The sequence below is a fragment of the Tyto alba genome, unplaced genomic scaffold, assembly GCF_018691265.1.
Source record: "Tyto alba isolate M040663 unplaced genomic scaffold, T.alba_DEE_v4.0 Super-Scaffold_3, whole genome shotgun sequence".
Lineage (NCBI taxonomy): Eukaryota > Metazoa > Chordata > Aves > Strigiformes > Tytonidae > Tyto > Tyto alba.
This window is the reverse complement of record NW_024881304.1, coordinates 9,726,103-9,753,934: the sequence shown is the minus strand read 5'-3', so window position 1 is coordinate 9,753,934 and position 27,832 is coordinate 9,726,103. Positions and strand designations below refer to the sequence as shown.

Here is a 27,832-nt window from a genome sequence, read left to right as displayed (position 1 = left end):
GGCGGCGGCGGCGGTGGGGGTCTCCCGGTGGGGCGGGAGCCGGGGGCGCCCAGTGAGCGCTGCCGCCTCCTGCTGGGCCCGTGTCCCTCAGCGGGAGGCGGTGGGGCCCGGGGCGGAGCGAACCCGGCGTGAGGGACGCGGCGCCGCTTCTCTCTAACTCCCGGCAGCGCTCCGCCCCGGTACTGGTGCCGGTACCGGGGTCGGGCTGCCCGTGGGAGAAGCTGCGAGCCGTGGGCCGGCGCCGGGCACGGGCTATGAGTGGGCCGTGCTGGGGCTCCCTCCTCGTCCCGCCGCCCTTCGGGCTCTTCCGCCACAGCTCCCTGCTCTCCCCCAGTTTTCCTGGGCTTTCCTCCGGTGTTTGGGCTGTGTGGGACAAGTACAGGATTTAGTTTTGCAAGGATTACAAAAGAAATGGACCTGAGATAATTGAAATGAGCTGGGTACTTTTCTGCCCAGGCCCAGGTTACTGTGGAAGGAAGGCTTGCATAGTTATGCATCAAATAACTTGTTAAAAGTAATGATGGATTAGAAAGGACAGGAGCGGAACAGATGAGATGAGTTGGAGAGAACAAAGCAGTCGTGATAGTATGAACAAAGACTGGGAAGTGGGAGGAGAGCATGCAGATACATGGGGGATGTGTGATATGGCTGCGGGGAGGTCACTGCAGAGTCGTCTGTGGTGAACAGGATGGGGGATGTTCTCGTTTCTCACTCTTGGGATGAAGAACCCTATTGAAAAACTCAGTGGAGAAGGAAATGGCAAGGTATGTGTGCTGCGTGTGTGAAGAAGCAATTGAGGATGATCCACGGATTACAGGTTTGAGTGACACAGATGCGATTAACATCGATAGCAAGTGTGGAGTTGGGGTTGTAGATGGTTGCAGAGAAAAGAGAGTGTCAGCCCATTTGAAGTTTACAGGGATAAGTAGTTCAGGAGACAGATGAGTTAGGCTTTCTCTATTTTAGAATTATCAATAAAGAGGTGAGAGAGGAAACAGCTATCTCGGATGTGAAGTATCAGTGGAAAAAGTAGGAGTATCTTACAAAGTACTTACTAGAGAAATCCTCCAGAGATAGATACAGAAGGCAACAAATAAAAAAAATATGTAGTAGGACAAGGTATGAGGTGGGCTAATGTGTCTGACAGTGGTGAGATGAGAGGGAGACTGATGGAGGCATATTTGAGGCCGTTTTGTTTCGAAAGACCTTGTTAAGAAGAATTGTGTTGCAAAGCAGGAGACAGCAAGAGGGCATCTCTGCTGGAGCCAACATGTGGCAGAGCGTAGGGATGGGTGTGTTTACAAGTTCCTGCAAGGAGGCTGGTGGGAGAGAGGGGATTAAATTGTATCAGTGTTAGTGAAGATGAGGGAGTATCTTGGATGAAGATGGTAAAGACTCCTCCATTGGGTAGGAAAGGGAGCTAAATATGGTTTTAAACTTTATAATCTGATTTTGAGGATTATGGTAATTATTTAATCTAAATACTCTTTGCTTTTTTGACCCCCTTTCTTTGAGTTTAGCATCTTTATTGTTTTAAAAACTAGTGCTATCCAGTATTAGCTGTGTCTTGTCTTAGTTTGTATTGAGAGCTTGCGATTTGGTTGTGAAGGGTTAGGTGAGTTCTGTTCCTCATTTTCCTAGTACCCTACTTTGCTTTGTCCACAGAGCTTGTGCCTTAACTTTCCTCTCTCTTCACACATGTCCGTGTGACGTTCAGTTATGCTGGAAGTGAGCTCTTTCCTAGAACGTTGTGACAAGAGTCACAAAAGTCATCCAGTCTGCAGACTGTTTTCTGCTTGATATATCCCATTTGCCCATGCAAACAGTTCCTCTATTTGTTCAAATAAGTGTGTTAGTGGCACAGAGAAATGGCTCTGCACTCTTCTCAGCCTCCTCCCCAGAGACTGCTATGTAACTCCTGAGGTACTGGGCAGGCCCATTATTCTACTTGGATATCTAAAAAATCTCATTGCTTGGACAAGACTCACTATGTGTTGAGATAGCAAATGGACCCAGTGTTGTGTTTTGTTTTGTTTTTCTTCTCTAGAATGTGGGATGATCTGAGTGAGCTTAAGTTCCCTGACTGGTGAAACTTGCTCAGGCTTTGTGATGCTCTGAGGCTGTCTGGATGAAGGTGTTGCACTCTGGGCTACTGAATCTTTGTGGGAATGCTCCCACTGGGTTTAGATTCTCAAATAAGTTATTCCTTTAGCATAAAGTTTAAGAGGTAAGGATCCATTAGTTCTTTTATGCAAGAGGTCAGTGTTGATACAGATTAAGCCCAGAATGGAATCATTAAGTCTAAGCAGGGTAGAGGGAGGGACAATATATAGAGGTTTGCCTTGTGTCTGTCAAATCAGATTTCACATCTGCCTCCTTCCAGTATGGAGAGATGGTACCTCTGCTCCTCTGAGATTCTATGGGAAGCGGTGTTATAAAATGTTTGTGTGCTACTTATGTTGTGAATAGCTAAGGAATCAAGAGACAAATTAAAGGAATGGAGACCAGAATTCAGGGGATAATGTAATTAGCTGCTAGCCTTCATCCTCTCCCTGGAGGCTTGTATCTGCTGAAATCACTGCAGCCCTTCAAATTAACTGTACATCACATCTCTTCCTGGTTATACTGTGCTGCTTGGTCAGGTTACTGGAAACAGAAAACAAACAAGTTGAGGGAAAAATAATGAAAATTTATGGTTGAGGCTTCCTGTGCTCTAAAGTCACGATTCTGAAAGCATGATTGCGGTTTCCTCAGAAGCTACAAATTGTGATACTGTGGGTATATATTTGAGTAACAGAGCTAACAATATAGTAATGCAAAATGCAAACATGTATAAGAAACTCGATATATGCTGCTTGTGGAAAATATAGCTTTGATTTTATGTATATATCTCTGTGTAAAATTTGATTGCAGCATTGGTTTAAGTCTTTTGTATTTAACATCTTCTCACTTGAAACTAAATTATTTGGTTAAATGGAAATTTGTGACTAAATATGAGATGACCGTAATTCAAGTTTGATATGTGCTCTGCTGTTGAACCTCTTAGAACTCAAATTCATGCAGTTTAGTTACACAAGCAGAAGGTTTGTAGTTCAGGTAGGTAAAGTCAAATATGTGAATTTCTCAATACCAGTGAGAAGCTAAAACCCCAAAAATTGGCTGTTCTGATTCTTCTTGAATAGCAGCTGTCAACACTTGAGCATAAATTTCTACATTCAGAAGGTAATAAATGTATATTGAGAAGGTAATAAAATGAGAGAATTCATTTTATTTTCCCCCCCTCAGCTGTAAGGCCCAAGCCACATCACATCCAGTAGAACCTACTTAAAGGGATTAACAAATTTCACCATTTCTTTTGAGATGTTATTGAAGATGTTAAATTGAGTGTATGTGAGAGATCTGTTTGCTTGTCTTATTTTCCAAAGTCCCACTTAATGGTTGTGGTTCTGAAGCAATTTGGACTCGTACAGGGTATCACAGGTTGCCTTTCTAGCTACTGTGGTCACAGTTAAGGGGTTTGCGTTTTTTCCTGTTGGTGAAATGGATACGATATTTTTCTGCAGCACTTAAGGCTGTTAGTAAAAACTTAGTGTCATAAGTTTAGTTGTATCTCTGAAAAAATCTGTAGTGAAGGTTATGCAGCCACTTTACAAATGTCAAAAGTCTCGGGGCCCACACTGGGGGCTAGGATGAAATGTAATGAGCTAATCTCTGAGGTTTTAGACCTCATCTGTTAGAGCAGCTTTTGCTCTACAGGTGCAAGAGTTGCAGTGGATCCAAACCAGGGACCTGCACAGCAGAATCTTCTTTAGCTGGGCCTGTTGGTCTGTTTGTGGCTGTTTGGTCACCTGTATGATGTTGACATGGCCTCTTTTACAATTTCTTAGGCAACAGAAAAAATTGTTTTTCCCCCCTTAGGAGACATTGCTCAGATGAAATCAAAAGAACGATAAAGTTTGGAGGAGAAAAAGAAGCTGCAATTGCTTTCCTGGTCTGCAGTTTGACAGGGCATTAAGATGTCTGTGGACATGAACAGCCAGGGCTCTGACAGCAATGAAGAGGATTATGACCCTAATTGCGACGAAGAAGAGGAAGAGGATGAGGATCCTGGGGATATTGAGGATTATTATGATGGGGTAGCTAACGACGTGGAGCAGCAGGGAGCAGATGCCTTTGATCCAGAGGAATATCAGTTCACCTGCCTGACTTACAAGGAGTCGGAGAGCACTCTGAATGAACACATGGCCAGCTTGGCTGCCACATTAAAGGTGAGGAAAGGTTTCTCCATTAACACAGGTGTAAAAAACGTCTGTGATTGAAAAGGCAAATGCTGAGCATACTGTTTGAAATAAGCTGTGGTGATATTACTGTTACAGGGGTTGGAGGAACATAATTGAAGGTCCCTGGTTCAAAACTGACTCAAAGGTTTACAATTGTTGCATACTGGTTCTGGGACCTGAAAAGACTTCCTTACTCAATGTTGATTTTTAAATATTTTTTTTTGCGGAGCTGGGCTTCATGACCAAAATTCCCAAGTTATAGCTCTTTGCATTAACACAATGCAAAGAAGATACATAGAGAAGAAACAAACCAAATCATAAATGGTGCAGATTGGTACACCTGTGTTTGAGAAGATAACTGGCAGATAGGAAGACATGCTAAAACTCTGTAGTTCTAACAAAACCACCTTTCTCTGTTGGTTCTGAGAGAATAATCATAGACTTTCAAAGACAGATCAGCTGTCATGCCAGGTATTAACCCTACTGTTGCAGTGACAGCAATTAAAGTACAATGAACTTGCCAGCTCTTGTAGTGACTAATTCATCACAGAAGAGTCACACTCTGAGTCAGCTCCATGGTATTATGCTCAATAAGACTTTTGTGAAGTTTTCTTTCTCTTTGTACAACTGATTACTGTAGTGCAGACTACTAATAAGAGGAGGTTCCCTCTCTGCCTTGTCAGTGTGCTTCAGTCCCAGTGCAGGTCAGAGGAAAGCAGAGTTTTCTAAGCTCTAGATGTTGACACTGGGTTGAAATTACCGATGCATCTACTTTGTAACAGGTCTCCTAGTGCTTGTCCTTCTCTGGAACAGCCCCTGAAAGCAGGACAGGTGACCACAGCATATAAAAACCCATGTTGGATAGGTTTTGATTCCTATTCATTTGGTCTGAATCAAACATAATTTTAAAAAATTAGAGGGATCTCTTGATCCTTATTTGCACATCATTGTCCTCTAATAACAGTATATAACCATAAGGCCTGAGGACTATAAAGCCTATAAACAATAGGCTCTAAAGTGCAGCCATACTTTTTGCTGCATCTGTAGCTGATTTTGCAGTCTGTGCTTGTTCCCAGCATTCACCACCTCAGAAAGTGAAGTTTCACTCTTTTGTGACTGTCAAACTCATGTCTGTGATTTCTTCAAAATGTGCATTTCAAGCTCTGAATGCCTGCTGTTCCCTACAGATTGTCAGAAAAGGGAGGCAAAAGAAACGAACAAATGAGAATAGTTGGTCAGCACTTTTGATCCAGCTGCCAGTTGCTCTTGGTTCTTAGCGATTAAGTAAAGATTTAGAACAGCTTTTCTGCTCCTTACTGTTTGCCTTCAAATGGAGCACCCTTCAAAAAGGTGGCCCCTGCCATATTGTTCTCTTTAATTATATTAACAAAATAAATACTTTATTTAGTCTTAAAAATCAGGCTTCCAAAGTTAAAATAAATTTTCCACGAATGCTGAAGGTGTCATTGAGCAAATAGTGTAGTTGACCAGATAATACCAACCTGCTAGCTCAAATCTTGCTCCAAGACCCAAGGAGAGAACATTTTAGATTCCTTTTGTATCAAGAACATGCCTGCATATTTGCTTGAAAATGAAGTGCTACAGATTCTGGTTTGTGCATGAGAAGGTAAAAATAAATTTGGGTAGAAACCTGGAAAACGGTCATCTTGTAAGCCACACACTAAGTCTTTAGCTTTTGAAGTGCCACATTAACTCTCTGTTCACTAGCAATAGTGGTGCAAGAATTATACTTTTCTTGGAAATCTGTTATGTATCTGCAGCATGTGTTTTTTGTTTCCTGGCACCCTTTCTTGCAATACTTTAGCAACCTCATTTCTTCTTTCCCCTCTCTTCTTCCAAGGAACCTTGTCATTTTGTTAGTTTTCTGACACAAACTGGAGTGGAAAAAGTTTATGTTGAATTAACAAGCATAGAGAAGAAGGAAATTGAATAGAACATGTTGAACTATTTGTTACCATTATTTTCCATTGACTTAATGGAAATGAGTAAACAGGGGCAGACTTTTTTAAAAATTGTGTTAACGTCTTTCTTCTAATTTGCTTGAGCTCTAAAAACTTTTTTTTCTTTTGAAGACTACCTTTCATAATGTCTTGATTTTTTTTTTTTTTTTTTTTTTTTTTTTTTTTTGGATAGTGGTGGTTGTTCTTTTGGAGCACACTAGTTAATTTTTGTAGATTTCATCTCCTTTACCTTGTAATAGCTAGTGGTTACACAGTGCTTTTCAACATTAGCTCACATTTAAGGCAGAGTGGTTACCCCTGACAGAAAAAGATTAAGGTAAATTTAAGACTGTCTTCAGGAGATACCATGTTGAAGGCAATGCCTGACGTGGTTATCTGAGCAATTTACTATTACAAGAAATGAATAGACTAATACAATTCCTTAAAGCAAAGCAAAATGAATGCAATAAATGGGCTCAAAGCTGTGTGTGATTGTTCTGCCGCTGTATATTGTCATTAGGTGATTCACCTTCTGCAGGTGAAATTGGGAGGGTGTACTGAGTGTTTTTTTTCTCTGTGACATATTGTCTACACATTTTTAGGACTAGGAATGGGTATTCAGAGTTTTACATCTTCATACTTTCAATCTGCATTGTTGTTAGCTAGTAACAATCTAAATAAATAGTATATCATTTGCTCTGCTCATTAACCCTCAATATTTACTTTTTAAACTGTTTTGTTCAGCTATTTCAGGCTGATAGTTGAATTCCTATTTGCTTAAAAGCATCAAGGTAAAGGATGAACTTCTTTGAAAACCCTTTTGGCTACCTTTTTTCATTCCTTGTGAGTAACGGCTGACTGTTCTCCTAATTAAGCTAAACAGACAACAAATTTTATACTGGCTGGCTAGCTTCAAGGCAGATGTGAGCACCCTGCATATGTTTATAAGTTTGAATGCAACATCGAAAGAGACAGTCACTTTAACAAAACACTTGTTTTTTATCTACCCCAATTAGAGAGAAAAAAAAAAAATCAGTTAAAATCTTAAGTCTGATAAAAGCATGAAACCTGCCATGTAGGTAGATGTATGCCCATGCATCTCTTGATGTCTTAGGAAACTTCTACCTTGAATTCTTCTGACTTGCTTTTTCTCAGATGGGGAATTGTGAAGAGAAAAATTAGTACAGACAAGGTGGTGGTAGATACAACCAGCTGTGCTGTGTGGCAGGTCTGCAACTACAGTAGTGGTTATCCCAGAACCATATGTAAGCTAGAGAGACTTTGTAAGTGATAGTCTGAAAGTTTTCCCTCATTTTGGTTTTAGTGAGAACTGTGAGTAGATCCTTGCTTTCCAAGAAAAGAAAGGGAAATGTTTGCTCCTTGGTTAGTGCTCCTAATCTGGATGTCTGTTTGTGGAGAGTTCAGTTAATACCCTGACTAAAATTATGACCAGCTATCTGTTGAAACATGCCAGAAGAAAACATCAAACTAATATCCAAATCTGTGATTATCTGACCAAAAGGCCTGTGAATTGAAGCAGATCACTTTTAATTCCTAAAAAGATCACTTGACCAACAGTCAACACTTGTTAAGAACAATATTCTTGAAAGCAGAATGACATGTATTGCCTGGAGACCAGTAAAGGAATTTACAACAGTCCTTTTCAAAAAGTAGATTTAATTAGAAAATCCAGTATCTTTCAAAAATAATGAATTAAAATTGCATAGTAATAAGTTTGTTTTCAGGATAACTTTGTCAGTTGTCATTGAGTGATTGTGGGTTCTGGAGTGGCAATATCAGTACACACATGCAAACAGTAGATACTCAACAGCTGTACAAAGTTGACCCTGTCACTGGCAAGCAATTAAGTGTGTGATGATGTCATATTGGTTTTGTTTGTGAATGACACTTCCTGGCTCTGCTGAGGGTCTCTGTGCAAGTCTGGAATATCTGTGATGTTCCAAATAACTGGCAGTAGTTTCTGTTTCAGTGATGAGATGAATCTTTCTTGTTTTCACCTTTTTTTTTTTTTTTTTTTTTTTTTTTAAACTGGTAATATAAACCACCAGATAAAACAACTGCAATTACAACTTATAAAAAAATGTTAATTTGACTTTAGGTCTTTTTAGAAGCTGATTGTCAATCATGAAGAAGCTAAGATATTTCTGCACATACAAGGTAACAAGGAAAGCTGGTCATGTTGTTTTACAAGCAGTTGATACTGATACAGTCTTTCCACTAAAATCAAAGGAATTGTGAAACTGAAGAATTTTATAATTTTCAGTTTGATGATATGAGTAATCCGGTAATATTTACCAGACAGTAAAAAGCTTACTTCCCTTGCTCCTGAAATAACATCTTGTGATTTGTGTTTTAACCCTGTCCCTTGAAGAATAAAACTTGTTAGATGCAAAAAATATTTGACATCATGGCATAGTTCTGAATCTATTAGTCCATGTTATCACTACTGATCTTTCAGAGATAAACCAATTTTTCATATATTCTTGCTCACCTTATTAAAATTGTGTCTCTTAATGCAACCGAATTAGTATTTGCTCAAAAAAACACAGCCCTCAGACTGTTCCACACACTCGAATTGCGCTGACACAGAACAGTTAGTTTGTAGAGCTGCCTGGTGAATGCTGGCAGCAGTCCTTTTCGAATACCATCTTTAGCAGATCCAGTCATGTGCGTGGGGATTGGCAGCCTGTGTGAGCAGCTCTACCCGAAGAAGTTGGCGCTTGCAGAATGCCTGTTCAATGCGATCGCAGAAAGTCTGTAAAGAGCCAGATGTCAAGATATTGGGGTGTGTGCCTCCCTGTACCGCTGTGCAAACTGCCACCAAGTATGTGGTATGGAGTGCTTATCTGAACAAACCTGCAGTCTTGCAGAGTCGTCCTTTCTGATGCCATAATGACTTCATGAAACTTAAATGCAACATAAAGTGGCAGTTATGGGAGGCGCTGTTCTTAAGTGCCTCAAGTATGGGAGATGTATGAAAGCCCCTTGAAATATGAAAACACATGTACGTAAGAACAGGGTTTGAAAAATTTATGTTCCAAGTCAATGTCCATAAGAACCAACATTGGTAAATATTATTATGTATTAGTAAACAGTAAGTATTTAAATATAGTTTATTATAAATGTTAGACATCTTCACAGAACCCCTATGATGCTGTTTGGCAATGATAACACACTATTTCCAAGTGCCTATAAACCCTAGATTAATCAGGACATGCAGGTTTGTTTATGTACCATCTTCTGTGTTTTCATAACAAGCTCACATTACATGGGGCACCTACTCTGAACTTGTAACTATTAGGAGCACACACATTTGAGACATGCCTTTATGCTTTACCTGCTTTTTGTTCCTAAACAAAGATCCTGGAAGTTCTGCTGTATGAAAGCTGTCTTGTTGCCTACCAGATTCACAGTACCTGTACTTTAGTAATGTGTTTAACATCAAGAGGACGTGAATATGTCCATAACTGTCTGCAGTGTGTGTTTTCTTTTGGATCCTAAAGGTCTTTACAAACAAACAACAACAACAAAAAATTAAAAAACACACACAAAAAAAAAAAAAAAAAAAAAAACAACTTCCTAAGTTTTCCCAGACTTCTGGTCAGCAAGATAAGAGAGCTAGCTGGAGAGCCCAGATCTTGCAGCCTTGTGACAACTTCATGAAGTCATTTGAGGAGAGAAACCAGTTTTGTTACTTAATGCCCAGGACAGCCGAAATTCTTGACTTCATTGGAAAAATGAGCCACAAATGTGAAGGGTGATTATAGCCCACACATTTCTTTGTGATTCACGCCTTAAGTGTATCTTACAGCCAGTATGACTCTGCAGTGAGCAAAAAAAAATCTGTTCACAGCTGTTGATGAGTATGATCTTCGTGGGAGGTAGAGGCAAGACACAAGTCATTAAAAACACTGAAACAATCTTTCAGTAACTGTTTCATGTTGCAAGCTTACAGCTGGACAGCATGATCACAGGAGCAGCATGAAACAGCTGAAGCCGTTGCTAAATTTGTATGCTGTGCTTATTAAGGATGGTGCAGCAGAAATGAACTACGTGTGTGCTGTGAACCACTGTTTTACAAAGCAGATGTTTCTCCTCTTTATCTTTTTATAACAAAAGAAAAATGTCCTTAGAAGCTGGAATTGTCGAATAAAGGGACTGAATAGGGATTATTCACTGCAAAGTTACCTAAGCCCTGCACTCAGCTGTGGCTGTGTGCGCGCACCTGTGCTTTCCAGTTGCAGTTGGCTGCCCTGTGTCCTGAGCGACTGGTCACAGTGTGGGTTCAGGTTATCACCTGCCCTTCACTTTCTCCCTGTGCATCCTCCTTTCTGTCAGCCAGAAGGAATTGTCTACTTCTGTGTCTTGGTGGGAAAGCCCCTGGGCTGGGGGTGGCAGTGGGGGGTGTTGCTGGGGGTTTTGGTAGCATGCAGGGAACCCAGTGCAGCGTGCACTGGGCCCTGATGCTCCCACACAGACACTGTATTACGTTGGAAGGAAGAGCTGCTAGGAATACAGCTGGGGAGTCTCATGTCAATCTTATAACCGTGTGCTGTCTTACAGCTTTCTTGCTGCATTTCTCTAGCTCTAAATCTTTCAAAGAAGGAGTCTCATAGATATTTTGTAATAATGCCTTCTGGCACACCATCTTGCTTAAGTCTTTTTTTTTTTTTTTGGTTTGTTGTTTTATTTCTGAATCTCCTCAGGAAGAATAGCCGAACAGCTTGAGAAATACGTATGTTGAGATTTCCTAGCTGAGTGCTACTGATCCTGTTTGTTGGCAGCTGCAGCTGAAATTGTTGCTGTCCTGTGTAGGAGAGCAGATGGGTTAAAGCAATGCGTAAGTGTGGAGAAGGAGTTAGCATTTAACCTGAGATCCCCTTTCTGCAGTATGTGGCCAACTAGGTTGTGCACTGAAGGCTTCACAAACCATGTGTGTAACACCAGCAGTTTTTGTCATTCCCAAACTGTACTCTGCCTCCTAAATATGCTTCTGATATTGTGGACTGACACCAGGTCTCTGCATGCCAGAGGGTGAGTGATGGGGTACAGATTAAAACCCTGTGGCGAAGCAGAACTCATGTAGTGCTGTTTGTCAAGCCCTTTCCGTGGTATCGAGACTGCAGCTACAGACTCTAAATTGTATTTCTTTCCCTGGTGCAGCCTGCAGTCTGTAATCACAAGAGGGGATGAAATGTCAGACAAATTGTAAACAATGCTGTGAGTGAAACTTGAAGGTGGAGGGGTTTTGCTCACATTTTTTAAGCTTGACTGGACATACAAAAAAAAGCAGGGCATCTGATTTTGTTGTAATTTTGTCTTTTTTCTCCTGATAAATGAAATTAATTTGAGTTCAATTTTGAAAACAACCTTCTGATGCTCAGAAACATGTAACAGATACAGAGGACTTTATTACAAGGCTTTGAACACTCGGGGTGTTTATGGCAGGTGCTGCTAATCACAGCTCAAGCCCTTGCAACCTCATGAGATTTCTACCAGGATTGCATATTGGAAGTCTGTTTAAAAGAGAGGTAGATCAAAGCAAAGGAGAAAATGTGGTCCAAAAAAAAGCTTTTTGGTTGCCCTTTTATTTCTTCTTAATTCTTAATATTTCTGTAGCTTTCTGAAAAATCCTCCAATAAAAACAGGGCAGTAGGATAATTTTTCCAATGGGGTCTGTAGGGAGTCAGATCTACCTTCCACAAGAGAAATGAGTGTAAAATAGTATTTTTGTCATTTGTGGGTCACTTTCTTTACCTCAGTATCCTTAGGTAAAGTCTGTCTGAAGGTACTTTTTTCTTCAGCAAATTTATTCAAAACAAATGATGGTTTCTAAGGTGTTACTCTTCTCTACTGCCAACTCAGTTCAGTCTCTATTTTGCCAATAGTTGCTCATCAACAGCAACAATTTCAGAGGCTCTTGCTGTGTGTGTTTTTACTGCTGTAAAGAATTTAAGAGTGTGTTTTTACAAGTTTTGATGCAACACACAAACAGTATCTTCCCAAGTTCATCCTTTCCTTCTAGAACTATCAAAAACTGTTTGTGAATTAAAATAAATGCTTCCCAAGATTAATTCTATTTGCCTACATACTTTTGTATAAAAAACTTTGATGAAGGGAAAAACAAGAAATGGAAGCTGCATTTCTTCATGCCAGGTGTGTGTTCATCTCAGCCAGACATTTCAGTGCAACCCTGATTTAACAGGAATTGTCAGCTTGGTACAAAGCCACAGGATGTCAGCTCCAACCAGATCTTAATATCTGCAACTCATTCTGAATTGAATCTCTTTAAGAGTCACGTGATGATTCATATTTTATATTCCTGATACCATATCTCTGCAGAACTGAGGATTGAAACACACCTCCAAAAAATAGGCCATCCCTTGGAGAAAAGTGAAATGAACTCATGAGATATGCATGTGACATAAATATGCATGAGCAATTTCTGTAGAATATAAGCTGTACAAAAGAAGGTGTTTTTTTAGCTTTTAGGAAACATTTCTGTCTGAATTAGCAACTGTCAGAGTGGCATGGTTGAAAATATTTTCTGCTGTAGAGAGATGAAACTTCAGCTGTTCAAACAACTTAGCTTATCTAGGGAAGCAAGTTGAGATATAGGTGTCTTAGAGATCTATAAACCCAGCAAGGTACCTGCAGAGCTTTTTTGCAAATTCTTTTGATATTGTTTTGTCCTAAAGGCTGCCAGACTCTTGCACTTCTGAAGTGTGAGAATTTTGCTTATCTTGGAGAGTAAAGAACCTAGGAGATACATGGAGATAGAAATAATAAGGAAAAAAAATACTGTGCTTTCTTCCAAAAAATGAATAGATGTATGTTTAATGCAATGGCATTAGTACTTTTTTCTGCTTTCAGAATCTAATTTTGTCCAGCACTATGTAAATTTTTCAGATTTTTTTTACAACTCCGGTAGAGTCTTTCCCTTATGCAGAGCAGCTTCCTCTTGGCACTCTTACTGTGTACGTAGACAATGTGCCCCTTTTCCATTGCAGGGATAAACATTAGTGTTTGGTGCCCATTTCTGGCAATCAGCAGCCTTCTATCACTGGTAAGTCAGAGCTAAGATGATGGAGGTTTGGAAGAGGCTTCTGAGGTGACCAAATTCCTATTTTAAGGTGAATCTGGAAATTGCCAATTGGATGAGATCCTCTCTCCAGCTTTGCCACCCCATCGTGAAGAAAGAAGCCTGATCTTCAGTCGGAAATTTTCCAGTTTCAGATCTGAACTGAGCTGATCTTTGATCTTAAAGTTTTAAGCTGATGGTGAGAAAATGGGGAAATGAGGATGAGGGAAAGAGAAACTTTTTAGCATGACTATTGTTCTCAGCTTTCGTCTTTAATAAATTTCATCACAGCCAGAAGAGTTCTGGAGAAGTCAAGCTATGTAGAAGCATTGGCACAATTCATCAGTTGCAGACAAAAACTAAAATAGAAGTGCAACATCTAGAATATGCATTCCCTTCTGCACTGTGGTCTGTAGAAGTATTTTACTGAAATGACCTCCTGCCAGCAAGACATTAAGTGGTCTATCTCACTAGCTTTTTTGCGTTTTAGTATTCTGAAACAAGAATAGGAAAATTTAAGCAAAGCTGCTGATTTATCAAAGGCATCTTTTTTAATTTGTTTTGTGTCTGAGACAAAGCACTATTGTTCCTAGATAACCTGAGATTCTTACGGCACCCAGTGCCTGATAGGGAACTGCATCGTAGCTCTTTCTGAAATGTTTTATAAGTTTGAGATCTTTCATTGTGTGAAACTTCTGACTGTCCAGGAAATGCTGTATTGGACAATGTGCCTCAACAGCAACCGAGGCTTATTTCCTAAGCTGCGAGGCTGCAGTGAGTGTGTACGGAGGGGACATCAATGTCTTCTAACTGAATAGTTCAGCCAGCAGGATCAGCTTCTGTACGTTGCTTCTCCAGTACTGTAAGGTAATGAATTATGTACATATGGACCAAACTTCTGATTGCAGTGGTATTTTTCTATGCTCAGCATGTTTTGGCTCCTGCTTACAAAGAAATATTTCAATTATTCTGGGGTGTTATTGTGGAAAAACTGGCTGACGTGGTACAATCATTCACTCATTGTGAATGTGCAGTCATTGAAGAGGCTGGGGAGCGCTGCTTATCAATAGAAGCAGGCTTTTGTTAAACACTTGTTTTTCTTCTCATGCTTGTTTTCTTGAATCTCTCCAATAGTGTTGTACCCTGATGGTATTCGTGTTTGTTTGCCTTCTGAATTATCAGCCTTGCTATTGGTGAGCAGAACATAGATTGCAATGTGGTGAGACTCCACTTAGCAGGCATGGCCCCAGCCTCATCAGTTACCTGCTCCTCTCCCATCCCTCTTTCTTACAGTTTGAATGTTACCTATCTTTAACATGTAAGAACTAGTACTTCCATGCCAAGCAGACTGTGGGTACGTTGCTGCAACTGGCTGACTCTGGGACTTCTTTTTTGCAAGACTGCATGCACTCCAGTCAGGTAGTATCAAAAACTTTTCTGCTTCAGGGCTTTTATGAAAGTGGACTCGTCATGAACCCAGCTTTATGAATTGAAAATGTTTCATTCTTGGATGCTTTTATGATGAAAGTAATAAAATTAGCACTACAGCTGACCCAGTCAGTGTTTACAGTTGGAGCAAAATATGAATGGTCACAGAAGCTTTATTATTCTTTTAGATCTGTTAGTCTGACTTTCTGGAGAATTAATTCCATGTTTTGCCTGACAAATAATTTGACTCAAAAGCATTTGATTCTGTTAGAATAATTTGTTAGATTTCAGAAATGTGTATGCTGGTATTTGTATTTCTCTTTCTATACATCTTAATTCTTGAATGTACTTGGTTCCTCTTCTGAGAACAAGTAACTTTATGGAGTTTGTGGGGTAATGATACTGCAGTGGTTGCTACACCTCAGGCTCTGAAAATCCAACTGAAAAATGCTCATTTTCATGTGTTACTTCACATTTAAGTCTGGTGGTTTGTTTTTTTTTTTTTTTTTTTTTGTCAGGATGGTAGTTCTTCCTTACTGCTACTGAGAAATCATTTCATTGCTGTTAAAGAATGATTCATTAGCATGTGGTTTGTGTTTGCAGGAAGCCAGTCTTGTAGAGACCACATTTCTGATTCTTACTTGTTTTGCAAACATGAAATGCAGATGTCTTCCTTGTACAATCAAGTCAGAGGTGTCTGTCTGGGTCTGCCAGGCTGGGGGCTTAAGATAACAACCCATCCGAGGCTGGCAGTGGCACTTGATCCGAACAAACTGGAGCAGACTGTATGCGTTGTCAGCAGCAGCCCTGTGTGCCACACTCCATCTAATCACAGGCTTCTGTGCTGGGAGGGAGGGCAGCGCCGCCTGGGCAGCCTTTATTTGCTGAGAGTCACATCACTGGTAAAACTGAGGAAGGTGACACAGCAGGTCTTATACAGCGAGAGCTAAGGCTTCAGTTCTTCTAGAAAAAGGATTATTTGAACATTGAAAATTAGTCTTTTGTTACTGGAATTTCTTAGTGTCCAGCAAAGTGAGCAAATCAGAAAATAGAGGTGGGTAAGAGCCAGTTAAAAACCCTGGCTACATTGTGTATTGGTGCTACACTGGTGTAGCTCGCTGAACCAGCCATCCAGCGCTGACAAATGCCAGTGCAGGACCAGGGCAGTATCATGTGGCAGGAATAGGTCAGCTGTGTTGTGCTGTGCAGCCATACCTCTTCAGTGGGGTAGATTTAGAAGAGTAATGAATATGCTGCCCCTAGGTGTACAGAGCCTGTCTTGTAGAAGGAGTGACCACCGCTTGTTTTATCTTCCAGTGTTGTTTTGGGGTTGCTGTGTGTCTGTATTACCAGTACATTGGATCCTGTGATTGACCTGTAGCTGGATTCAAGAAGGCTTATGGCTTTTCAGCTGATGATTGGGACTGACAGCTTCTCTAGGGAAAAAAGGAGCACTTCCTGCAGCTAGGATGGAAGGAGTTGTGTTTTCTGTATGTATAGTAGAGAGAGGTGCTATGGTGATGGCTTGTTTTGGAGTGTGGGAGGTAGAGCCCTTTAAGGTGAGAAGGTGCTTGAATGCAGAATGTGCAGACCACTGGGCTTGCCCGGGTGTTTCCTAGCACAGAGAGGAGTGAGGAGGCAAGGGTCATGAGCCCTCTGCATTCCCCTAGAAGGAGGTGTCTTGTTTGCAGGTGACCTGCTTTGTTTGAACTCCATGGGCCTGATAAAGGCATGAAGGAGTTGAGAGGCAGGTTAAAGGTCCAGCAGATGCCTCTGGTCTTGGTGGGTACAAGCCTTTTTGTGCTATCAGACCAGTCTGTTTTCTTCTGAAATAAACTAATACATAGAAGCAAAGGAGAGCTTGTTTTCTTGTGCCCTTGTAACATGACTTTAAATGTCGTGTTCAAGTATTCTAGAGGGTGCTCAGGCTAGCATGGACTGTGCTAGTGCTTGCCAGGAGTCCACGTAATGCAAGCAACTCTGCATGGAATTAGTCTCTGTCACAGTAGCTTTCCATCTTCCTATTCCAATCCAGCATATAACTTTCTTCTCTACAGTGAAGTCTTGGGAAAATGTTCTGTTTTTTCCCCCGACCCTTTGCTATCACAGTATGCCTGCATTTGCAGCTTGTTGCTGCTTCTCCAGCTCAGTGAGTGGTACCTGTCTGCCCTGTGGTGCCTATTCTGCATACTTAGCAAGGACCCTGATCCCAGTCTGGTCTGAGCCTTTCAAGTGGCAACCACAGTCAGGACTAGATGTGAGGTTTCCATGAGTAGTTAAGCTAACCTAGTGAATTCTTGATTCCTTCCTCTCTGCTGTTGTGACTCAGTGTACGAGTTAGTTTGGGTACATCCATGCTTCATTCCAATCTGTATATTACAGATGCACTCACTGTGGTGAACATTATGTCTAGTAGTCTAATGGGAATTGAGTATCACTGAAATGTTGTATTGAGTTTGTACTACTCACTAGTCTTATAAAATTATCATAGTCCTAAGCAGAGGCGGCCTCAAAATATGCTTAACTTGACTTCTTTTTTTCTTTTATTTTCCACCTAGGTATCACATGCTGTTGCAAAGCTAGTATTAGTTAGTTTCCACTGGCAAATCTCAGAGATTTTGGAAAGGTAAGTGTAAATAGTCTTACCTCTTCTATGTTCAGTGCTTTTCCCCCTTACTTTGCAGGAATGCTGAGGGTGGTGCACAGGTGTCTTTTTGACAAGCATCTTTGAACCTGAAACCAGGCCACACAGCCCATTCCAGAAAGCAGAGAAAAAACACTGTTTTGTTGAGGCCACGTTGCCTGTAAGAAACTTGTAAACAGGGGGAGGGTAGTGGTGGCAAATGTCTGTCAGTCTGAGGAATTATTGTCATGCTGGGAACCTGTAGATGCATCTAGCCTAAACTTTAAGAGAACAGATTGAGAGTGCTGCATCTATATTTATTTATTTTAACAAATATAAAGATAATGTGTGTTCTATTTTGAACATATGAACCATAAATCATAAAGGAGCACTGAACCTATGCTGATGTATTCATACTGAAGGTTTTGTTCCTTCTGAACATAATTGATGGTTTTTTTCCAAGCTAACTAGCATTTGGAGAGCAGGAGAAAATGATTTGAGAGAACTGAGAAGTGCAGCCCCTTTTTTGCTTGGTCAGTGTCACTGTAACAAAGTCCTCCAACTGATTTCAAAAGGAGGGTTCAGACTCTGCCCAAACATATATGGGAAGTGTGTCAGGAGGCACTGCTGTCTGGCAGGCCCTCCAGAAAATACTGGCTCGGAACTGAACATTGTCTGAAAATAGAGAGTACATCATTCTGACTCATTCTGCCATGCCATTTTTGGCCCTGTAGCCAGCAACTACATCCAGAGAACATATGGGAAATGTATCTCATGTATGGATATTGTTGCAGCATCTTTGGTAACTGGCTCATTGGTTACCAACCATCCTGTGAAGCTTTTTTCTGGGGAACGTGGAGGGTGAGATTCCTGCATAGCAACTCAGGGTTGCTAATTCTGCAGGTTAACTAACAAGATTTAAACAGGAGAGGAAGCTTGGGGAAGGGTTTGCTTCCAAAGCTATGACTTTTCAAATTGTTCTTGGTTGATCTAGTCGTCAAACTTCTATCTTGGTATGAAATTACACTATCAAATGAAAGCTCTCTAGTACAACTATAAAATGCTCGTGGTGAAGGAGGATTTACAGCATGGTCACAACAGTGATGCTGCTATTTCTGAATTCACTGAAATATAAACATTCTTCTGCAATGGAAATCACAAAGAGGAAAACATGTTTAATTCTAAGGCTGCTGATAGGCAGCTTCATATGCCTAAGGGGTGACAGTCTGCCACAGACTGCATACTTAACACGATAATAGACCAGAATCAAAGTGAGACCTAACTAGGATAGCTTGACTTTATAAAGGGATAGGAGAAAGACAGGAGCCTCACTGGAGTGTGCTATTATGGGCAGTGGCTTTGGACAGCTCTACAAGTGTGGATAGAAAATCTTTGCTTCAGAAATAATTTTTCAGGGAGAGAGTTGTAGAAAAATATTCATCAAAAAGTATGAGGGAAATATTAATCCATTACTGGGAGAAGTGTTATTCCTGTTTCTGATTCTGAAGAAACTCTCCAAGTTTTGTTGATGAAAGTTCAGCTCGCTATGTGAAGGAGTCTCATACAAGACACATTTCCACTTTCCTTGTTGAAATATAACCTACCCTACCACTTGCACAGAGTTTATTATTTATTCAGGCAAGAAAGATCAATTTAACAAAGCAAAAAATATTCAGAAATTGATTTAATCATTCTTCCATTTCCTTTTTAGGCACAAGTCTAATGCTGCCCAATTACTAGTAGAAGCACGAGTTCAGCCCACCTCATCCAAACATGTAAGTATGCTAACTATTTTGGTCTGTTCCCTTGGCAGACACCTCATGACCCCCCTCATCGGAGGATTGCATTACTAATGGCATAGTCTGTCCCATATTAACCCTTTTCAAACTCTAGTCCAACTCCCTAACTCAGTGCTGGGTTTACTTTTTGAATGAGAGTGCATTCAAAAGGTGTCTAACATTTGGTGGCTTTCTACAATGGGGTTACAGCCTTTTTGGATAAGGGAAGAGCAATTGATGTCATCTTCACGGAAAGAAAAGCATTTGACACTGTCCCACACAGCATCCTTGTCTCTAAACTGGAGAGACGTGGATTTGATGGATGGACTACTTGGTGGATAAGGAACTGGCTGGATGTTGCACTCACAGAGTTGCAGTCAACAGCTCAGTGTCTCGGTGGAGAGCAGTGAGGAGCGACGTTCCTCAGGGGTCAGCGTTGGGACCGGCGCTGTTTAACGTCTTTGCTGGTGACACAGACAGTGGGATTGATGCACCCTCAGCAAGTTCCCCGATGACATCAAGCTGTGTGGTGTGGTGACACACTGGAGGGAAGGGATGGCATCCAGAGGGACCTGGACGGGCTGGAGAGGTGGGCCTGGGCAAACTTCATGAGGTTCAACAAGGCCAAGCACAAGGGACAATCCCAAGCACAAATACAGGCTGGGTGAGGGGTGGATTGAGAGCAGCCTTGCAGAGAAGGACTCAGGGGTATTAGTGGATGCAAAACTGCCTATTAGCCAGCAACATGCACTCACAGCCCAGAAAGACAACTGTGTCCTGGGCTGCATCAAGAGAAGTGTGGCCAGCAAGTCGAGGGAGAGGATTCTCCCCCCTCTACTCCACTCTTGTAGAGACCCCACCTGGAGTACTGTGCTCAGCTCTGGGACCCCCAATGTAAGGACATGGACCTGCTCGAGTGAGTCCAGAGGAGGATCCTGAGGATGACTCAGGGGCTGGAGCACCTCACCTGTGAGGACAGGCTGAGAGAGTTGGGGTGGTTCAACCTGGAGAAGTCACTGGGTAGACCTTATAGCAACCTTCTAGTACTTAAATGGGGCTACAGGAAAGATGGGGAGGGACTCTTTATCAGGGGGTGTGAGGATAGGATGAGGGGTAAGGGTTTTAAACTAAAAGAGGGCAGATTTAGATTAGATATAAGGAAGAAATTCTTCCCAGTGAGGGTGGTAAGTCACTGGCACATGGTGCCCAGAGGAGCTGTGGCTGCCTCTGCCCTGGAAGGGTTCAAGGCCAGGTTGGACGGGGCTGTGAGCAACCTGGGCTGGGGGAAGGTGTCCCTGCCCGTGGCAGGGGGGGTGGGACTAGGTGATCTTTAAGGTCCCTTCCAATCCAAACCATTCTATGATTTAAATAGCAGCTTTGCTATTGTCTTGGAGGTAGCGTTCAAGAATTACTTGCCTCAAGAAAAATAAGCTCATATTTTTAGCATGAGTGGTGGTACACAATGGAAGGAGAAGAGTGCAAGGACTTAGCTACCTCTTCCAATTCTGTTCTCTCTGTAAAAGACACTTAAGGGAAGCTCTGGCTGCACAGAGTGAACAGAGCTTGTCTGTGGCTAGAATAGAGATTTTTTTTAATTTTTTTTTTTCCCCTTAGATGACTGTTTGCTGCACTGTTCCGCTCAGGGATGCTTATGCCAAATCTCACAGTGATGTTGCTGCTGAGCCAGTCAGTAGTGATATTTGAACCAGCAGCTTGTGATTTGCAGCCAGGGTTGCACAGGTCTTTAGATGCTACTTTTTTTTTTTTTTTTTTTTCCCCCTTAAATAGAAACTCCCTGTTGCATGTTTACAGGTTTCATTCACAGTGGGTGTCTTGGTACAATCTACAGTTAACCCAGGAACACATTGCTATGTGTCAGATTTTGAGTGATAAAATACTACATCTGAGGAAACCCTCATTGAGGTGGGGAGAGGGGAGATTTAAAAAGCCTGATTTGGCATCTGAGCTAACTTGTAACTAGCAAAGGGTGAAAATGCTAAAACACATGACAGGAGTAAGCTTCGCGGACTCAAAATAAATTATCTACCTAAAGTCCAGAAAAAAATATTTGTTATTTGACATAACTGCAAATTAGTCCATGTATTTTGAGATTTGTGTGAATCTTGTATCAGCTGTCACTTAAGTATTCCCCACTGCAATGGTGATTTCATTTTGGGAAGAAAGATACTACACTTAAAAGGTTAGTTAAGTCTTGACAAACTTGGTTTGGTAGGCAATTCTTTACAGTCTTCTTGTATGTGCTAGGACAAGTTGCTCTGTGCTTTGCCTCCTAATGCAGAATGATGCTCTTCTGGGGGCAGATGCTCATACTGTCTGTAGAGCAACTGACCCTTTTAGGGAGAAGCTATAGTGGTAAGCTCAGAGACAGCTTTTGAAGGTTTGAGGTAGTGCACGTGCTGTTCAACTTGAGCAGCTGATCTAGGCAATCAAGGCAGTTGCAGACTCAGTGAATCTTATTCTGGTCCATAAGTAAGGCCACCAGAACAAAGTTGCATTATTTCCTTTTTCATGTGGTCATGCTGTAAAACAAGCTCCGTTGGTCATGTGGCTGTGTATCATGCTGCTGCTTCTCTGCATCTTTGGTATGCAGAGCTGGGCATGGAAACTGATGGCTGTCTCACACAAGCTTCTTAAAGAGTAGCGAAGGTTTAAGTAGATGGAAAGTGATTATATGACTTCTCTGTGAAAGGAGAAATAGGAACATAAACTTCTGCTAACAGCTTTGTAGAGCCTTGCTTTTGATGATGCTGTGCTAAATCTAGTTCTTCAGGTCCCAGGGGTGAGCCAAGATGTGTTAAAGGTTAAATCTGTTATCTAGGGATTAGCTCTGCGCTACTCAAGGCGAGATCCAGACTGCTTCCCAGTGGTTTGGTGAAGCAATAGCAGAATTATGCGTGACTTGAAACAAACCCTCTAATCCTCTTCAGTTGAAGGGATGATGCCTGCTTTGCCAAATGTAGCATAGGCAAAAGATGAGAGGTGAGATGGTGGTCTGTGAACTCCCTTTCCACTCTGTATAAACACTCTACACACTGCACCTTCATTTGCCTCTCCTCTTGCCCAAAATCACTGTCCAGTAAAAGGGCACTGCTAAGCCTGCTTCCAGCTATAACTGCTCTCCAGGGCCTGTGGAACAGTGATAGAGTCTGATCCAGCCAAGAAAGAATGTCAGTAAATTCAGGGAAGGACTTCCACAATGATGTATTTCCTTATTTTTCAAACAAGGCAAGAGAAGGACCAGAAAAATAAAAGTGAGTTCTGGGTAGCCCCAGATTAGAGGCAGGAGCTGTTGAGTGACTGTCAGTATGTTTTGCTCTGTGACATTAAAGAGGTTCTTGAGAAGGACTGACTGTCGAGGCAGTGCAGCACCCCAACACACAAGCTGCTTCTGGCCTGGAGCTCACCTGAGACCATTGTCACAATGAAGGTGATGCAGGTGCCTGTGGATAAGATGAGAATACTCTGGGAGAGCTGGGATGCTTTCACTGTAATGCTGATTTGTCTTTCTCCCAGGCAATGGTACATTCCTCCCATCATTGCGCAGTGTGCATGCAGTTTGTCCGGAAGGAGAACTTGCTCTCTCTGGCTTGCCAGCACCAGTTCTGTCGCAGCTGTTGGGAGCAGCATTGTACAGTGCTCGTCAAGGATGGTGTCGGAGTTGGTGAGTTCAAGGCAGATACAGTACTGGGTCTGTATTTGCCATGTTGACTGTTCTGATGACTGGCTGAATTGGTGTAAGATATCTCAGTAATGAGGAAATGGAGCATGGGATGAGTGTTTGTGACAAACTTAACTTGAACTAGTGGTCTTACCTGAATCCCTGGTTAGTGTTGGCATACCACCTGGAGAGCGCTACTCGCCTAAGAAAATGTGCAAGTCTGTAGATCCATTTGCTGTTTTTCTCCCCTTGTGATGAGAGCATAACTGTAACAGGTTAGAAGCTACAAATCTGCTGCATTTTGACTTTGCATCTCTCATGATGGATTGTTGCACTGCCCCTGGAGTGCTCACGAAAGCAAGCATCTGTTCCCTTTGTGTTGGGTAGAAGCCAGGAGTTGCCAGAGTTGTTTGGGGCTTTTCCTAGACCGTCTTTCATGCTGGCATGGCAATAACGTGCAATTTTCTGCTTTAAGGATCTGACCTTGTGAATACTGGTTGAAACAGTTACTAGTTGTGGATGCACATGTCCTGTCATCTTTCGGTGAAGACAGTTGGGCTTCAGCTTTTCAGCAGCCTTGATAGACTTGTTTCACAGCTGTGTCCCTCTTGTCACAACAACAGATAGCACCTAGGAAACTGTTGAATGCTCTCTGTGCATTCATTCCTTAGTATAAGTTGCACTGTGCTAAAATGTTGCTTTCTGTTCTCAGGGGTCTCCTGCATGGCTCAGGACTGTCTACTTCGGACACCAGAAGACTTTGTGTTTCCATTGCTGCCTAGTGAAGAGCTGAAAGACAAATACAGGCGCTACCTCTTCAGGGACTATGTGGAGGTATTGTTTTTTTTCAGTTTTAAAATACCCTGGGTCATTTCACCAATGACTTGCAAAATTTTTGTTTGAAGTGTCTTGCATCTTTGATTAGAACTGCAGTAACTGCAGCAAAATTGTCCCTGATAAACATGATGTGGCTGCTCCTGTAGGACAGCCTCTCTGACAAAATGCTCAGTCAGGTTGCCAAAGTAAATTTTGCTGTAAGGTCACCCAGTAACTCCTTGGCTGGTGCTTCAGAATAATCAGAATGTTGCAGTTGAGGACTTCAAACTTCATTCTGAGTTTTAAAGTCCTTCTTGCTCTTGCATAGACATTTTAGGTTTTGAAAACTAAGTTCCTTGTCTTAGTGTAGCACAACTGAATTGGCTTGCTCAATAATATTTTATGTGAGTTTTTTTTTAAATTAAAGAAACAATTGTTAAGGTTGAATGTGCAGGAGTATTCTGGTAACTGGGAACAGACTGGGAACACTTAAGGAGCAGTGAAGTAGTATGAAGGAGTGGTGTCACCTCTCTTCAATAGGAGACCCTTTGGGAGGGCATAGCCACCACAGGAGGGCAGCTGAATACATTCTGGGGTATAAGGAGAGGATGGGAAAAGAAGTCAAATGGAGTAAAATTGTTTGTCATGGTGGGGTCTTATGGTTGTGTTGCGGTGCTTACTTGCTTTGTAACCCTCCATTTGAATTCTTTGTTTTAGAGAAACTGTAACTAATGCTCCCTTTCTTAATGTGGAAGAAGTGTATCTGCTCTGTTTGCCAAGATTTGGTGACAGTTTTCCCTCTTTTTCAACAAGGAATAACTGACTTGTATGTTTTTGAGAATAGGAGTGTTTAAACTGGAATAGATAATTCTCTGCACCCACTGCTGATCTTACCACCTTGGTATGTTCACAGAGTCATTATCAGCTGCAGCTGTGTCCTGGTGCAGATTGCCCTATGGTCATACAGGTACAAGAGCCAAAAGCCCGACGAGTGCAGTGCAATCGTTGCAATGAGGTCTTCTGGTAAGAAACAGAGAAGGTTAAAGATCACGGGGAAAGTGTATGCTGTCCTCAGCTACTCCATTTGCTTGCCAGCAGGTTCAATGTGTAGAAGCATCTCAAATGTTTCCTAGAGTTGTTTGTAACTTGAGTTATCTTGAGTAATTGGACACTTGGGGTCTGACTTCTTCAGGTGGTCAGCTGTCCCCTTGGCTCCCTAAACTCCCTGGGAGTTGGGTGTTCTGACAACCAGGGAGTGCAGGGCTTGAGTAATGAAGGGGTTAGAAGTCTACTGTTCTCATATTTTGACTAGGTTACAAATTTTGGTGCAGACATAGTGGCTGGTAGAGATTATGGTAATGGATGTGGAGGCCTCACTGCTATCATCTAGTACTGAGTTTTAAAGTTTATTACACATATTTGACTCCCAGAGTGCCTGGTATGTTTTGAGGCTCGTGCGAGAATACATTTCTGCTGAATAGGAATGCTAATGTTACTTGTCTGACTTCAAGTGTATATGAGACCAGAAGAAAAAAGGTAACTTGTAGGACTGCTGAAGTGTCTTCTGCTCCTGGGTCTCCGGAATCACTGCTGTTGAGAATGTCTGTGGAGCACAATACAACTGGTTTAGACACCCAGTTACTGGTATCTCCATGCAAATGGCCCTTGCTCAACCAGGGTTGATCAGGTCATGCTAATGCAGGTGCCTGGTATCTACCACTGGAGCCAGGCTACTTGTAAAGCTACTGATATGCCCCAGGCCTCTGCAGTCATGTTAGAGTAGACATAGGTAGACTCTAGGGAATGATGTATCAGCCCTCAGACATGTGATTTGTCAGAGAAGGCCTCAGTTCACTCTCATCCTGACTCTGGTTTCTACACAAGAGAGTGGGGGTTTATTGGAGATCAGCCTTGGTCTTTGCACTCTTGTAATACACAAGTGCACTTGCATCCCTGACACTCGCTTGGCTTCACAGATTTTGGTCATCAGGAAAGCTTCAATTCTTGAATCACTTCTGTGGAAATGTATATGTCTTTTTTTTTGTTTTTTTTTTTGTTGTTTTTGTTTGTTTGTTTGTTTTGTTTTTTGTTTGGTTTTTTTTTTTTTTTTGGTTTGGTTTTTTTCTCCCCTATTAAGCTTTAAGTGTCGGCAGATGTACCACGCACCCACAGACTGTGCTACCATTCGGAAATGGCTCACCAAGTGTGCAGATGACTCCGAAACAGCCAACTACATCAGTGCTCACACTAAAGATGTAAGAATAAGCACCTTTGTATCTTTTCTAGTCCTGCCTGGGAATCAAGATACAATTCTATACCTGCATAGCATTGTGCGCTGCTTTTTCACAGACTGCAAATTCTCACAGCTCCCTAGGGACTGTGGTATAACACAACTGAATGCCTTGAGAATCCTTTGTGTGGGAAGTCCAACTGCCCTCCTGCAGTAAGGACCTGCTGGTCCTTATTCCAGACCTGGTGTGAATATCTTTTTGCCATGGGCAAAAGAACTGTGACTACTTTGAAATGATCAGTGGAGATGTGTTTAAAATGAAGGGAGTGTAACAAGTGCAGAGTCAGTACCAAATAAGGCACTACTGTTTTTTAAACCTGAACGACTGTGTGGAGTACTGTGAACCTGAAGGTGGGGGGAGATAAAGTTTTGATTTGGCAAGGACAGCAAAATGGAGTAAATGAGGTCTGTAAATTAAACATTGAAGTACTTCTAGTAGATTTAGACCCAAGAAAAAGAAGTAGTATTACATATAGTGTACTTTAGTCTACTTAAAGAATTGTCTTTAAAAGTTATAGATATATAGACCTTTATCCTGTAGATTAACATTCTGCCAACTGGAACTTTTAATGTCTTTTGGGGATTTTGTGGCCTGACTTCAAAACAGTTCTTAGCTGGCATTTGTTCTACCATAGCCAATGACAATTGTGACAGTGCTAATTAGCCCCAAGCTTCAGTTGTGTTAGGAAAGTGGGTACTTAAATAGACTAGGAATCTTAAATTCCCTTCTTCCTCTGGAGAAGGTGTCAAGATGTGATGGCATTTTTTTCTGCTATGTGCCATGCTCTTTAGTAGAAATAAGGTTCTGTTATATTGAGCATTGTCTTGGCATACATTTTGCCTGCCATTAAAATTTATAAAAAGAAGAAAAACTCACTTCCTTCTTTGTACCTGTGCAACCCAAAAATGTAACTGAACTTGACACTCCAGGGCATCAGTGGAGCAAAGAAGTGTGCAGCTCTCAGTGGTCAGCCAGATTCTCTGCAGCTGGCTAAGCTTGTTACCTGGTAATGGCTGCTGAAGACAGGATATAGTGCTGATTTTCTTGTAGTCTAAGTAGCTGTGGAAGCTACTGTAATATGTGAACTAATTATGTCCCTATGCCTGAGCAACTGCTAAATGGTAACTCAGACCTTCAGTTTTACAAGGAGTAACAACAGCAAATTTGTTTTCTTGAGCAAGCAGTCCAGTGCTGCAGTGTAACTTCTCTGGCTTTGCCTTTCTGCCTCCTTTTTAAATGGAGGTGTCAGGAATCAGTGCAAGGCAAAGTGCATATATGTTAATATTCTCATATACGTGTATGCATATTTAAAAAAAAAGGGGGAAAAAAAAAAAAAGGCAGGAGGGGAATAATCATGCAAGTGTTGTCATTTCTCCAGAAGGCTGCTAGAGACAGAGTTGGATCTAACAAATGCTTCTGTTTCCCCAGTGTCCCAAGTGCAATATCTGTATTGAAAAGAATGGAGGCTGCAATCACATGGTGAGCAATTCCCTGAACATGTCAGGCCTTCCTAGTTCTAAGCAGAATTTTTTTTCCCCCCACTTTCTACTAACCAGTGCTTCCTGTCTCTTTTTCAGCAATGCTCCAAATGCAAGCATGGTAAGTAGAATCTGGAAGCAGCTTTCTCTGCAGTGTTTGGTGGTGGTGATGTTCTCTTTTTGTGATATGAAGACAAATTGTGACCATTGACGGAAATATTTTTTCCCCTGATAAAGGTGAACAGGATATTAGTTACAGACTAGTGTGTGATAGCTTTTTTTTTTTTTCCCCCACTGGTTGTGATGTCAACTGGGTTCTGATTCAGTGCTGGTTTGGCCCCCTCTCTCTGACATGCTCATTGTAGAGAGAAGTCTCCATCTCTACCATAATATTAA

General features: G+C 41.6%; 1 protein-coding gene across 3 annotated transcripts in view; it reads left to right on the top strand.

Annotated features, from left to right (window-relative positions):
* ARIH2 (ariadne RBR E3 ubiquitin protein ligase 2) overlaps positions 1-27,832 on the top strand; it is a 36,534-nt gene that overhangs the window by 418 nt on the left and 8,284 nt on the right. The window contains exons 1-10 of one of the 3 annotated variants that reach the window (XM_033009267.2): positions 746-764; positions 3,919-4,268; positions 17,330-17,397; positions 19,106-19,169; positions 22,707-22,854; positions 23,564-23,685; positions 24,581-24,690; positions 25,805-25,922; positions 27,387-27,437; positions 27,536-27,557. In XM_033009267.2, coding sequence (XP_032865158.1) covers positions 4,017-4,268; positions 17,330-17,397; positions 19,106-19,169; positions 22,707-22,854; positions 23,564-23,685; positions 24,581-24,690; positions 25,805-25,922; positions 27,387-27,437; positions 27,536-27,557 — 955 coding nt within the window. In that variant the 5' untranslated portion in view covers positions 746-764; positions 3,919-4,016. Of the gene's footprint in view, positions 1-745; positions 765-3,918; positions 4,269-17,329; positions 17,398-19,105; positions 19,170-22,706; positions 22,855-23,563; positions 23,686-24,580; positions 24,691-25,804; positions 25,923-27,386; positions 27,438-27,535; positions 27,558-27,832 lie in introns of those variants that run through there. The other 2 variants (XM_033009266.2, XM_042799349.1) reach the window with 2 other exon arrangements.